Here is a 14,093-nt window from a genome sequence, read left to right on the forward strand (position 1 = left end):
GTAAAGACCCAGGTTGTATCTGGCGTTGGGAACAGAGACTGGTTGCTTAAAGTCTTTTGAGGCAGGTGGCTCTAGGGCTGCGAGCGGTGGCACTGATAGCTTTGGGATACGTGGCTTAAGCCAAAGTCCTCCCACTGTGGGGCACTGGGATAGAAATGATTCTTGGGAGGCTGAAAGCCGGTGCTGCAGAACCCTAACCATTTAGAAACTGTTGAAATTAAAATGAGGTTTGAAAATGTCAGTAATAAGGAGACGTTGTGTATTTGGAGTCTTTGTGGCTCATATTTTCAGGCTTTTTCCTGTTCAAATAGTGGGATGCAATAGTATACGTGCTTTTTTAAGAGACTGTGAGATCCTGCAATCATGTATTTAACAGCTGAGACCTTGGGGAGGGGGAAAAAACAAAGCGTGTTGGCAATGCTCCGAAACAAGGCAGCTCCTTCTGCCCCATTGCCTGAGTCTTGCAGGGGAGGTGTGCAAATCTCCTGTTCGATCTCTGGTTCAAACATCAAGACCTTAGTTTTTCTGATCTGATTTATTACCTTTTGATCTCCATCCAGCCCTGTAGCTGCTCTCTGCTACGGAGGGATGGGACAGCACAGGATGGGTAGGTGAGTCAGTCCTGCCAGCTGCTGAGTCCTTCCCAATGTCTGTGTCTCATTACCTTGCTATGCTCCCTGAAGGCAGGAATGCATCCTTCCCCAGTTTAGGCTTTGTCGGCTTCCTATTAGGAGCTTCTTTGCTGACTTTTGTGTCGTTGGTAAAATGGGGGAGATGACAAACGGCCAGAGAAGCGTGTCCTGGCCTCGCTGAGTTTGAACAGTCTGGTTGCAGCTGGGTGGGCTTGTGTCAGACTTGAGCAGCCCTCTGTGACCGAGGCTTGGAGAGCCCCATGCAGTTCAGCTCCTGGCTGGCACGGCTGGTCTCTCATCTGCCACTCTGCCTTAAAAATACTGCAGAAACCCCTGCTGCTTACAGCCTCACAGCCTCGCTGAATGGCCGTAATGTTTTCCTGCCTTTGTTGGTGCCTTAATGTAAGTGGTTTGTTTCTGGTCACCCTTCTCCCTTTCTTTGGACGTATATGGGCTGCTCTGCTGAATTGCCTTCCCCGAAGAGCAAGGCTGGGCCTGGTGTATGTTAGGGACAATTTTGTCACTCAGAGAAGGTCTGAGTTGGTACATTTGCTGTATGATGTGATGGTGTCATGAAGCTTTCAAGGGGATGTACAGGGTTCAGGAGGCATGCAGGGGCTTGTGGGGAGCGGTGTGAGTTGCTAATGCTATTAATGTTAACTTTTTAGCAGAAAACTTGGGTCTTGTTAAGCCGAGCCGAGGAAGTTTAGGAGAGCAGTGCTGTCCTGCAGAATACAGGCAAAAGATTTGTTTTCTTTCTCTGCCTTGGAGAGCTCTGTCTTCCCTTGAAACCGCCTTCCAGATATAGCAGCAGTTGCTAACACTGAATGAATGCGTGCTGAATTTGGGCAGCTCTGAGGCCGCTGTATGTTGTGCAGGATTCAGTCATTTGGGTTTGAGTTTAGCCAGAGCAAGCGAAGCTAGTGTGCTTGGGTGGCATTGTCCCAGTTGTCAAACTATAAATAGCAAACCGAGCCCAAGTGCTTGTTGAACTGACTTTGGAAATTTCCCAGACTCACCTTGGAGGAGGAATTCATGCCAAGGCACATCAGCCCTTGGCAGAGTGGGGCTGAAGGCGGTGAATGCTCAGCATGATGCAGAAGTACCCGTAAATGAGTCGATGAGGTGGCAGAGCTGGTATGAGTGCCACATGTCTGTGTCACTGTGGTCCCTGTTGGGCAACATCTGAGGATGCTGAGGAAAGAGCCTTGAGTCAGTGCTATGCTGTCACCCAGAGGGGTCTTCAGCAGAGAGGGAATGTCCAAAAGTGAGGACTTCCATGGAGGTCCTGACCCCAAGGAGAGGCTGGAGCAAGATAGCGGCTGTCCGTTATGCTTCAACGCCTTAGCACATCCATCACTTGTATCTGTTCGTCTTCCCTCATCCTAAAAGTTTAGTCCATCCATGTTCAAGGCTAAGTGTGGTGGATGGTGGTCTCTATTGTCAATGCAAGAATTATGAAGGTGTCTCTGAGGCTGGAGTCTTGCTCAGTGGCTGGCTGGCTTGCTTTTTGCACCTCAGTACAGTAACAAACCACATCGCTCACTCGCAGGCAGATACTTTAGGCTTCGTCCCGTGAGGTATCCAGGAGTAGGAATGCCAGCAGGAGAAATAGCTCTTCCACAGGGTTGCATTGCACAGTTGGATCAAAATACCGCTCACATCAGTGCAAAACAAACACTGCTGCTGGTCTGGCACGCGGTCGTGGTCACGCTCGCCCTGCGGCCTCTCTGTGCTGCACTAAATGACGGTGTGTGCTTCAGGGGGACGGAGGCTCTGCCCTGGAAAGGTGGGTGCTAAAGGTAGGGAACAAGAAGACGGAGATGCAGTAGTTGGAGGAAGAGATGGAAACTGAGAGTATCTCACACTGGCCTCCAGAAGAGACTAATTTCTCTTGATGGAGAAATTTTTTACGTGTGCAGGGTGTCCCCGTCAGCAGTGCCTGCCTGGAACGTCCTTCCCGCGTTTTCCCAGGGAGTGGGACAGGAGTGGGAGTTGCTGCTGGCTGTACATGGCTCCTAGCTTTTGGCACTCTTAGCCCGTGGCTCTTCTGGGCTCTTTGTGCATCACAGTGTGTAACTTAGGATCAAAAATACTCTACTGGTTTACTGTAGCTATCCTAAAGTCATACCTCAAAACCAAGACCCAAAGCTTTGCTTATTTTAGAAATGACTCAATTGACGTTACAAGGCATGAAATAAGCAGGTAGGGTTTCCCGGTGCGTTTGGGTTTCTTGACAAGATTGCTCTTGCCTGTACTGATTCATTGGGTCACATTAGGTGATCCTGGACTTTGTCCCTCCGCTTTCCCACCTTCTTCTCCTACTTTGCCTCTTCTATTCCCTTTCTCCACCTTCCCTTTTACGCGAGTACACCCAGTTCTCCTGCAACTCCCCCTCTGTGAGGAGTGTGGTAGGCATTTATAGAAATAAAGTAGGAAGGTGCCCTGATCCGGTTTGTGTTCCAGTTGTAGCTGGAAGGATATCAGCTTGTCCCTTGGGTTATCTGCTTCTCCAAAAGAGAGCAGCATGTCCAAGGAGCCTCTGGAGCATCCTGCGGTCCTGCAAATGCCTTGGAGTTCAACTCCACGGCGGGTGGAAGCAGGGCACTGGGGCAGCCTCTGGGGAGAAGTGGACTCCCTCATGCTGCAGGAAGGAGTCTGGAGGTGGTGCTGGGAGTGGTTCATGGGGGGATGTTCTTGAGCCTTCAGGGAAGGAGAATCTCTTACGCAAGGGAGGCAAAAACAGTGTTGGTGCTGAGGCTGCTTTTTCAAAAGCTGCTGTTGCGTAAGAGCGAAGCCTTGGGCAGCACAGAAAATGTGGAGAACGTCACTTCCTAGCAATAGCTCAAGACAAAGCGATGATTGCTCCCTGAATTTCTTCCTTTATGTGTATCCGAAACTTCAAGGCTTATGTAAATTCTCCAGGTTTGCTCACTGCTTGATGCACTTAACTTTGCAGAGGATATGTTTCCATACGTAGCCTGGGGGTGCAACTACCAAGTGAAAATAGTCTCTTCTGTTCCTGCCATAGACTCTTTTCCTCATCTAGCTGCCTTCAGCAACACTTAAGAGGCTGGTGAAAGCACCTGCTTTCCAGTATTATCTTTTAGTGCCTGCAGGGTGGGAATATTCACAGCAGAGAGGCTGTCTGAGGTGGGAGCGTGTCCCTGCTCCCTCCCTCCCCCTGACAGCCCAGAGCAGAGGAGAAGCACCATTCTCCCACTTCCCTTGCCTTGCTCAGTCACAGGTTTTGCTGTGTCCTTTTTGTCATCTGTGTGGGCTCATCCTTGGTCCTCTGGCCTCTCTGCCCGTGTCTCAGGGCTGAGACAGGGACTGGCACGTGGCTCCTTGCTGTCCTAGGGATGTCGAGGATGGAGGGTTGACTATTTCTGCAGATGCTACAGAGCACCTGGACGCAGGAGCCTCTGCTTCTTTTGGGGCTCATCTCCTGGCTTCTGCTGAGCTCAGAATCATGCCTGCCTCGTTCTTTTCCTTCTTCCAGGACTGCACCAACACCTTCCTGCAGCAGTAGAGGGATCCCCACGTGAGGGCGTGGAGGTGCTGGTTGGGCAGACTTGCAGTACGGTCCGTTTGCCTTGAAAATTACTTCCACAGAGACCAAGCCTGAGAGCGGACACAGTTCTCCATGGCTCAGGGATGCGTCGAAGCCTGATGAAACTACCGGGCACTCCTCGTATGCCTGTGGTCAGCCCCTTTTGTGGCCTTGCTGCTCCCCTCCATGCTGGGGCTGAGGTGGGCTGGATCCTCTTTGTCCTTCATGGCACTTCTGTCCACACAGCATGGTTGCAGAACAGAGCTGCCACCAGCTGGAGGTGACAGTGTCCCAGAAGGGGGGATCCCCATGGTGGGGGACAGCCCTTGCCACAGTGCCAGGGTAGTTGGGTTTTGTCTGGGTCCCTGCAGCCATGTGGTTGTCACCTGCTGGCATGGGGCAGGCAGAGAGGACAGCAGCGGTGGCTCACGCCACTGTAATAATTGAACTGCAGTGTTAAGCAAATCTGCGGCTTGTGATCTTTATTCAGAGTGCTCAGCCTCTTTGAAACCATGGTTTAATACAGACTGTTTGACAGAGGCCTTAATAAGCAGTTGCTGTCTGGATGACGACTGGAATTGGAGGTGCCGTGTTCCCTCAGATGCCCTGTGTAAGTTTTGGAGGATGCTTTTATAACAGACTAAGCTGGTGGGTCTGGGGAATTCAATTATTTAGCACTGTAGACTCTGTCAATACCTGCTTATGACTTACTCCTGTCCAAAAAACAGTAGAAAATACATTTCTTGGTTTTGAGTAAGCTGGCAGAATATACTGGCATCATGAGTATTCAAATGCACGTGCTGACGAGTTGGACACGCTATGAACTAGCAGAGAGCTGCTGCAGGGACCGGTTTCAGGTGGTGAGTTTGATTTCCAGAAACTGTAGCTTGTATGTTTGTTTTCCCAGTATCTAAGGGTTGAAATCAAATACGCTCCGAGTATTGCCATTTAAATTTCCCTACATTAATCTTAATGTTGGTTGCTAACTGAGACCAGATCTTTCCTAGACACATCTGGTGTCTGGGTACGATTGCAACCCTTTCTTCTCAGGGTGTGCTATGCTGAAGAGAGCTGCAAGGGTGTGCTTGAGGTCAGAAAGCAAACGACAAGGTTTGGGGTTTGTGGGTGCTCTGTCTGGTTGCTTTGGTTGTGTCGGCTCCCTTTGAGGCTTGGCTCGGCCGCTTGTGAGCGCTTGGTCGCAGCAGGATCTCTGGGAGCCCTGCTCCACGAAGGTGCCTGGGCAGGCTGAACCTGTGGCAACATGCTCTGCTCGACATGGGCTGCGCAGCAGAGGCGTGGGCAGCACGGGAGGCGGTTTGCTGGGGTTTTGCTGGATCTCAGGCAGGGAGAAGCAATGGCCACACTGGGCTGCTGCCTGTTGGGGTCCAGCTGTGCAGTTCTTGGTGGGCTCAGCCGGTCCTGGGGATGCTCAGGGCACTGCAGGGCTGGTGCTGTGCCCGGGGACAACCCGTTTGGTATCACGCTGCTGTAAACACAGATGCCGTGGCTTGGGTTTTGAGGAATGAGCTGGCAAAGTGGTGTGGAGTTGGCCTTGGGGTTTCATCAGAGCGTTTGCTTTGCCTCAAAAGCACGCACGGTGGCTCTACCTTCTGTTACCCAAATCTTTCTTGGTGAGGTGAGAGTTGTTGTGCAGAGTTTCCTCTTTATATCCTCTTATGTCACGCTGCCCCGCCGGCTGAGTGTGCTCAAAATAGCTGCCAATCCCAGTAGGTTTCACTTCAAGGTCTCTATTCTTAGCTTGCTGGTTAGCTGAGCAAGCTGCGTTACTCAGTAGTCATGAGTTCAAGGACCGTAGGGTGAAGACTAGCAAACTTATGCCATGCAGAAGTTTTGTTTGCGTTTCATGGCAGCTTTGAAGGGACGTCTTGGGCAGAGTTCTACTCAGCAGCTTCAGACTTGCATACTCAAAAAAAGAGCCACATGTATGTGAGTATGAAATAAGAGTTGCTGGAGCCAGTACATACTCCCAGAGGAGGCAGACGGCTCAGAAGACGGGATGACTCAGTATACAAGAGTCTGTTAAGTGGCCTATTGCATCTGACCCATCTACGAGCAGCCTTATCAGATGCGTCTTACTGCTGCACTGATGACCAGATACGTGCGAGGCAGGAGTGAAGCAGAAGTGAATGTGAGATGCGGAGTGGTAGCTTCCCGGGAGCGGAACTAGCTGGATGTTCTCAGACTGTTGCACCAAGGCTGAAGATATCTACCACGCTGGTGATGTTCAGCCCATCCTGTAAGTGCCTTTCCTGTCCTTGGGGGATTTTTTCCTTCCTTGCATGGCTGTGAATCCTGACTAGTTGGGTGGACTGGCTAAAGGCGTACACAGGAGCATCCTTCTGTACAGCACATGGAGAACGGTTCATACACGGGCCTGAACTGAAGCTTTAATCTGCGTCTGGTGGAGACAGCCCCCGCTGGAGCAGGTTAAGGGCTTTGAGGTTTTCATCACCTGTACGCAGGGTCCCAGCTCGGTGCCTGCATGGGAGCTTTCCACAGCCCCGTAGCCACAGGAGGGGAGCAGACAGCATCAGTCCCAGTTGCACCAGCAAAGACAGGACAGGCTCATCTGTTATCTCCTCTGCCTTTTGTGGCAGTTTCATTGGGAACTTGCCATTTACCCACCGGCTCTTGCTCAGAACTGATGAAGGTGCTACCTAGATGGATGCAGAGGGACCCCTCGCTAGTCCTTCAGCAGGACTTAGTTATTTTTGAGAGTGCATTTTGGGAGAGATATTGTTTTCCAGACTTCATTTAAATTCCTTTAACTTTTTCAAACTATTTTTGAAGCTGTCTGATGCCAGTTCTGCTGGGCTTAGATGGATTTCCACCCAGGAGTGGACTAGGCACAGCATGCTGGAGTTAGGGCACGGGCAGGGGCAGCATCCTACATCTGAGGGATTTATGGCATGGGAGAAAGAGCCTGTCCTGGGGGCAAAAGGTGCTGGCCGTGGCTTTTGCTGTGTGCGGGGAGGTGGTTGAGGCTCTGTACATGGGGTTGCTGGGGAGTGAGTGTTGTGTACCCAGTTCGCATCCTGCCTACGCTGCGGGTAACGGTCACGTGCAGACGAGGCCTTTGTCCTGTGCCTGACTGCTTTTTTTAAAATTTATTTTTAGGTGCTCTTTGGCTTCCTCTTCCTCCTGCGCTGCGCTGCACTCCCTCTTTCTAACTCCCTCTTCTAGGATTGCTTTTTGAACAATCAGTTCCTCCTTAAACCCATTTTTGCAGGCCTTTGTCTGTGCTTGGGAGCTGGCCCAGTTTAGCATTAGCAGCTGCTGGCTCCTTCTGGGTAAGCAAGAACAAATAAAGGTTTACACTGAATGAATCATTTGAGCCTTATCTGTCTTTCGAATTCAGGACAGCTGTACAACTTCTGCGTGGAGTCTGCCTGGAGGGCACAGAGGCTCCTTGGTGAAAAACTTCTCCTGCCAGTGGCCAGGGCTTAATGGGTTTGTGCTGCTGATCCGTGCGCTGCCTCAGTGAATTCTTCTGCGTGCCTCTTTGAGCTTTATCCCACGCTTGGTTATGAGGCACAACTCTGGAATAACTCCCTTTCCTTGAAGACTTGCTCCGCGCCAGCTTTGCTATAGGCTCCTGTGGAAATTTGGCTTTGGGGATGCTTTGAGTGGTTTGATCACCACGTGAAAATGCAGATGATGGCTGCAGAGCATCGTGGTGGGAACCACATCGTGGTGGGACCCGTGTAGTGGATAAGCTTTGAAGGCAGACAGTGCATGGTTTGTGGGGAGTGAGCTGTTGGCATCCCCTTGAGCTCTTCACTTAAGCAAAGGGGCACGATGGAGCGTCAACACTGCAGGAACCGTGGTGTGGCTTTGCTGGTTTAAGAGGCAGGATTTGTAGATAAGTAACGCTAGTTGGTTTAATAACAGGATTGTGGGAGAAGGGAGGGGAGCAGCAGATAAGCCTTGGGCTAGTGCTTGAAAAGTTTTAATCTGACACTAAGGTGGGGAGTTGCACCAGAGCTAATAATTGAGATGAACGGGACAATTTTTAATTCCCTCCTCCTGCTGTCCTCATCTTCTGGCACTCTAGATTAGTCTTGGTTTATCCTCTTTCTACAGGGTGCAGAGAGGCACCCTGTCTAACCGTAATGAAGGTCTTGCCAACAGATCTGGTGTTGTTTAGTGGTTTAGAGGAAGTGCCGGCGCGTGGCGAGCCTTGCCCACCCTCCTGCAGCCTAGTCCTTCTCCCAGCTCACGTCCTCCGGTCGTCAGAGCTCATCAGAAGAAGAAGAAGCAGGCTTAGACACATGATGCAGTGGTGGCAAACTCCTCGTAGCTTCTTGCAATTTCCTTTTTTTTTTTTTTTTTTTTTTTTTTTTGAATTCTTCAGAGAATATGTGCCGCAGAGCCTGCCTGTCTCTCCACACCCTCCGCAGATGCTACAGGGAGGTTTTGGCTCTGCGGCCGGATAATCCATTTGCCTGTTGTGATGCTGGGAGCCACCACGCTCTTGCAGACTGGAGGTGTTGGTGAAGCTTCCTTCATGTGTTTGTAACCTGCCTTCCCAGTTTGTCTCATCCCACACCCAAGGCTGTGTGTTAAGATCAAGAGAGGGATGTGGTGGCTTGGTGGCTTCCGTACTGTAAGGCATTGAGGACACATTTGCAAAACAGAAGTCCATCCTTTCCAGTGGGCCAGGCCTTGGGAGGTGAAGATGGCTCTATCCTTTGTGTGGTAGCAAGGGCCAACCTTGCTGTTGACTTGATAAGAAGAATTAGGGGATTAAAGTGCGCCTTGGCTCCTGAGTGCAGGGGCTCTTGGCACTTTGACTTCTCTGTAGAAGATCCGCAGGCTGTCCTGGCTGCTCAGAGCTGGGCTTTTAGCTCCTGTGAAGTGTATTGAGGTGTACGGAGAATCATGGGTTGTCAGCAAGGTCTTCTCCTGCCTCGTCAGTGACTTCCCTAGGGCTCCCTGGAGCTGGGCTTTCTCTGAAGCAGTGATGGCCAAGGCTTTTGGGATGCTTGGAAGTGATTTTAGGACTAAGGTAAGGTCCTGGGTGAGGAATCAAACAGGTGCTTATAACAGTGGTGGCAGAATAAGGTTGTGTCGTGGCAGAAGCTGTTTCCTTAATTCCATGTGAACTCTTTCCTGCAAACCCTGATGGATAAACTGCATCCCTTTCTTCTCTGGAGCTTGGAGGCACCCGTCTGTGCTTGTGACCTGGCCTGGGAGCTGCAGTAGAGTGGGGACATGCAGGGCTACATATTTTGGGTTGGGAAGAATAACCCAGAGACCCTTTCCACCTTAAATATGTAATTTTGAAGGAGGTCTGCAGGATGCTGAGGTGGTACAGGTGCACTGTGATGGTGAGCTTGGCTGTTTTCTGTATCTTCATCTGATGTGGAGGTGGCACATCAAGCTCGGTCATCAGCAGGAGGCTCCTCTGCCGTGCTTTGGTTTCCATCATGGGATGGCCGGACCCAGGGACTCGGGGGGAGAGGGGTCTTGAAAGAGGGGTAGGGAGGCAAACCTCACTATTGCGAACACAAAGACTGGCTCCCGAGACATGGGGAGGTCTTGCTCTGAGCCTGATGAGCTGCAGCACGGAGGAGGAGAGCACAAAGGTGGCACCGAGCACTTGGTGCCGGAGAAGGGAAAGCCAGGGCAGGGGGACACGGCAGCGCCGACTCCTCAGCCAACGCAGTTTCTTTTTAAAACTGAATTTTTCAGTCTTTCTGAAAGCTTCCTATGCATTAGGCTGGCTCCGTAACCCATATGTCAGGCCCAGGCTGGGGCAGTTTGGGGCCAAACCCATGGATCCATGCACGAAGGGTTTCTGAGGGATGCCCCCAGCTAGCTGCCACGAGCCTGTGTCAATTACTGCTTAACTTCTGGTCTCCCTGCCTGTGTCGGGCAGACTCCGAGTGCCCCAGTGCAGGGGTAAGCAAACAGGGCTTGTACAACCCTTACAAAGCCGGGGCTGGAACCTGCTTTTCTAGTATGACAGACCAGGTCTCAGCCACTCTGCCTCTTTAAAGCAAGTGTACTCAGAGAGGGTTTGGCTTTTCTGCCTATAACTAATTTTTTAGCCATTAGGTAGACGGGGCAAAAGTCCCTGCTGGATTTGTCCAAGCAGCTCATTGCGGAGCCGTTGGAGGTTGGTTGTGTTGCGACGCCTTGTCTTGTGCGGTGAGTCCGTCCCTGGCCGTGTACCACATGTGACGGGTGTGCGCGGATGCTGAATCCCCCTCTTCCTCACCAGCTGGATGCTCTGTAAAGGGAGCGGGAATAATTTACCTGGATTAAACCACACGTCTTTCTCCCTTCATCTTCAAGGCTCTGCTGTCGTAAACAGCTGCTTACTGGAGTAGGTAAGTGGAGGCAGCGCAGTCCTGCCAAGCCCTCGTGTCCACAAATGACTAAATCCTGCCTGAAAAGTCAAAGTATGAAAACATTATTTTTTGGTTTTGGCTGAGCCTCGTGGATTGCTGGGATCGAGCCATCTTGGCTGCCTGGCAGGATAGCAGAGCCGCCCCTCTGGATGCTGGCTGGGGCTCTGCCCACCTTGCAGCTGGCGGAGGAGGGTGGAGGAAGGCTGGTGCGGACGTGTCGGGGGGCAGATGGGGGTCTGGGGTGCCGGAGGGGGGTGCCTGGGGGCTGCCGCTGCCCCAGCAGCATTTGGACCAGCCTTACAGCCTGGGATCCGCTAGCAGCACTCTTGCAAAAATTGTTGTGCCCATTGGCAAAGTGTGTTGGCAGGAGGGCTGGAGGGCGGTGCTGCGGCTGCAAGCCCTCGCAGTTCATAAATAACTGTGGGGGCTGGAGAGCCGGGCTGGTGTCTCATAGAGGAGCTGTCATGCCAGCCCCTGTGCAAACGCAGCACCTTGCCTGCGTTTTCTGGCTTTTAAGCTGGCTTTTTTTTTTGCGTGCACTTCCCCGGCGGGGGCCTGCGTGCTGCTGGGGGTTTCTGTGTGCTGCCCTCATTTGCTTGCTGCTCTGACATCCCGTGTTGAGGTGGTGGCCAGTTGTCACCCGCTTGCAGGCAGCCCTGCCTGCCTGGAGCTGGGTCAGGAGCCTTGTTGAACCGTGCGGTGGGTCCGTCATCCTGTTGCAGCCTGGCTGATCGACTCTGCTGTTGGTTCGTAGGGAACAGGTGGATACGAGATGGGAGACACTGATGTTTAATAGGGCACTGATCTGGGAAAGGAGAGCTCTGAGCAGCTCCGTGCTAGAGACTCTTTGTGCATTTTGATGTCTCTTTAATATACGCTGGAGCAGGAGCCTAAGAGGGTGGAGAGCAGTCTGGTAGTTGCCCAGTCTAACTAGGTGTCCTGGCGTGCTCCTGGGAGCGCAGATCTTGCTGCCTGAAACATCTGACGTGTCTCACCTCTGTGGTGTAAGCTGCTGCGAGAGCAGGTGCCTACAAACTCAGCGGTGCTGCATGTTGCGTTGCTCAAAGACCCCTGGCTCTGGCCCGTGGCCCAGCAGAGACCACTTCCTTCTCTGGAGAGCGCAGCAGCTCGTGGACTGTTTGGTCTGATTGTGTCTCCGCTGTGTTTTGAATGCAAGCAGCGGTGGACCAGGCAATGCATAAGTCACTGTGCATCCCTGCCTGCAACTTGCTTCTGCTTCCTATGCTTGCATCTGCAGCTCCCCAGGCTTTCCCAAGTGTACCCCTCTTCTTCTCCACCCAGAACAGCCCTTGCAAAAGTTGATTTCCCACCTGGCCAGCTGAGATAACGTAAAATGGATATCTGCTCTCCTCCTCCATAAGCTCCAGTCCTTAGAGATGGTGCATGGGTTCAGCTGCAAGTGAGACTTGGGACCCACAGGAGCTCAGCACAAGCCTGGACTCCTGCTGTCTGGCTAGACCTGTAGGGACAGAGCTGAGGAGCCTATGGTATGTATGGGAGGTGAGAAATTGTGATGCGGAGTGGAGGCAGGGTGCTACAGACCTTCATCTCCCAGTGAAGAGGTAGGTGATGTGTTGTTTGCTCTAACACAACTGACTTGCTCATAGCAGGATCTGATGTGACGCATAATTGGGGGACACTCGTGCTTTTTCAAACTTCTTTAACTTGGCCAAATTTATAATCAACCTTTGTTTCAGAAGAGGTTGGGAGTCACGCTCGGGGTTGTCCATTTGCAGCTGCAGAGGACAAGCATGCCCATGCATCAAAAGGGCAAGCTCAAAGCTGGACTCTGTGCCAGCTGGTCAGAGGTAGTGGTGGGAATGGACTGTCCCTTTGCGTCTCCTCTTCCTTGCTTGCTCCACAGGCATGGCTTGCAGGGGCTCAGGCAGCAGACTGTGAGCAGTCTGGGATTGCTGCTGGTGGAGACAGAGGTAGAACTTGGCTTCAAAGGCAGTATCTGGGTCAAGCAGAGCAGCAGCAGGCCTGTGATGCTACCCTGGATGCTTCTCTGCTCCCAATGGCTCTTGGTGTCTGTTCCCTGCCTCCATAAAAGAAGCCCCTCTCCAAAGAGCAACCTCCACCACTGCTTGCAGGACCTGACACTTCTGAAAGACTCTGCAGTGTCTGGATGGGGATAAGTGTAGAATTTAAGGCCAAAAATTAGGAGAATTTGCTGCTGATAGAGATGGAGCCTGGATAATGCTGATTTAGGGCTTTGACTCCCATCTACAGCCTCCCCAGGCTCGTGGGGGAAGCTGACCTGATTCCCAGCTTGTTGGGTTTTCCCAGCTCGCACCCACTGGCAGGGTCAGTGCCTCGCTGGATCTATAGGTGGTTTGTGCATATGGACCCCTGGTTCTTGATCTATCTTCTGCATTCATGGCGGCACGATTCCCAGGTACGCAGAGCCGCCGACATGCCGCATCCTCCTGCGGTAGGATGGAGCCTGGCAGCTGAGACACCCCTTCTGCGTGGCCAGGCTCAGTGGTGAGACGCTGGTATGCAAGATGTAAACTTAATACCAAAGTTTAGATTACAGCCCTGTGAAAAACATCAGCTCCCCTAAATGGAGCCCAGATGGTGGCGGAAGCTGTGCAATGCATCGAAGCTGAGGGCCAGGAATTGCAGGAACCGTGTGAGCAAAAGGACCGGGGCTGTGGGGGAGGGAGAGGAAGGGAGGTAAGGTTACAGCTCATGTAGGCTGCGAGGCAGGCAGCGTCAAGGGTCAGTTCCTAAACCAGGCTGGTTAATCCACCTCGCCCCCTTAAAAACAACTTTGGACAATGAATTTCTCCCGAGTTGCATCACTGTAAATGCAGCATTTCCAAAGCTGAGGTTTCCCACAGCCCATGACAGCTGAACTTGCGGGCCTAAGAGGCCAGGGGCTCTTGGGCAAATTAGAGGAGACCGGGTAGATCTGAGGCAATGAATACACAAGCTGTGCTCTCTCGAGAGCTCTGCCAGAAGAGGAGTTTCCCAGCTTCCTCCTCTCGGCAGGTTCAGAGCCACTGAGCCCGGGAAGAGGGTCGAGTGCACGTAGGGAGCCTGGAGACAGAGCCCTGTCTTGGGTAAGACGAGCACCGGCACACACCCCAGCAGCTGGGCGATTGCACGGGCGAGCACAGGCTGTGGGGAGGCTGACCGTGACTCAATATCCTGGTGTTGTGAAAAAAGCAAACGTCCCGGGGCACCGCTGAGAGCGCTGTCTGGGAGGCTCGGAGCCATCCTTCCCCCTGCTGTGCTGCAGGAGCCTCTGCCGCAGCTTGTTCTGGGTGTTTTGGAAAGGCATGGAGCGATTGAGAAGTGCTGAGGGGACCACAGAGCCCGTCTGGTAGGGCCAGACCCCGTGAAGCCAAGCCGTGCTGGTGTGCGCACAGGAGACGGAGATGGAGGTCTCCAAACGATGCCGCAGTGATAGTGAGAGCAAGTTATTCCCTTCCCAGGACAGGTGATGGCCTTGGACTGCAGCAGGCAGACCTTCTCTATGGGCTAGGACAGGTGAGGATGTGC

The 14,093-nt window shown here is 52.4% G+C and overlaps 1 protein-coding gene across 3 annotated transcripts in view; it reads left to right on the forward strand.

Moving 5' to 3' along the window:
- The window catches only part of HDAC7 (histone deacetylase 7), a 93,314-nt gene that overhangs the window by 36,260 nt on the left and 42,961 nt on the right, over nucleotides 1–14,093 (forward strand). The window contains exon 1 of one of the 3 annotated variants that reach the window (XM_069806255.1): nucleotides 5,981–6,442. The exons of the other annotated variants lie outside the window; for them this stretch is intronic. Coding sequence (XP_069662356.1) covers nucleotides 6,340–6,442 — 103 coding nt within the window. The 5' untranslated portion in view covers nucleotides 5,981–6,339. Of the gene's footprint in view, nucleotides 1–5,980; nucleotides 6,443–14,093 lie in introns of those variants that run through there. 3 annotated transcript variants of the gene reach the window in all.

Source organism: Haliaeetus albicilla, chromosome 18 (genome assembly GCF_947461875.1).
Source record: "Haliaeetus albicilla chromosome 18, bHalAlb1.1, whole genome shotgun sequence".
Lineage (NCBI taxonomy): Eukaryota > Metazoa > Chordata > Aves > Accipitriformes > Accipitridae > Haliaeetus > Haliaeetus albicilla.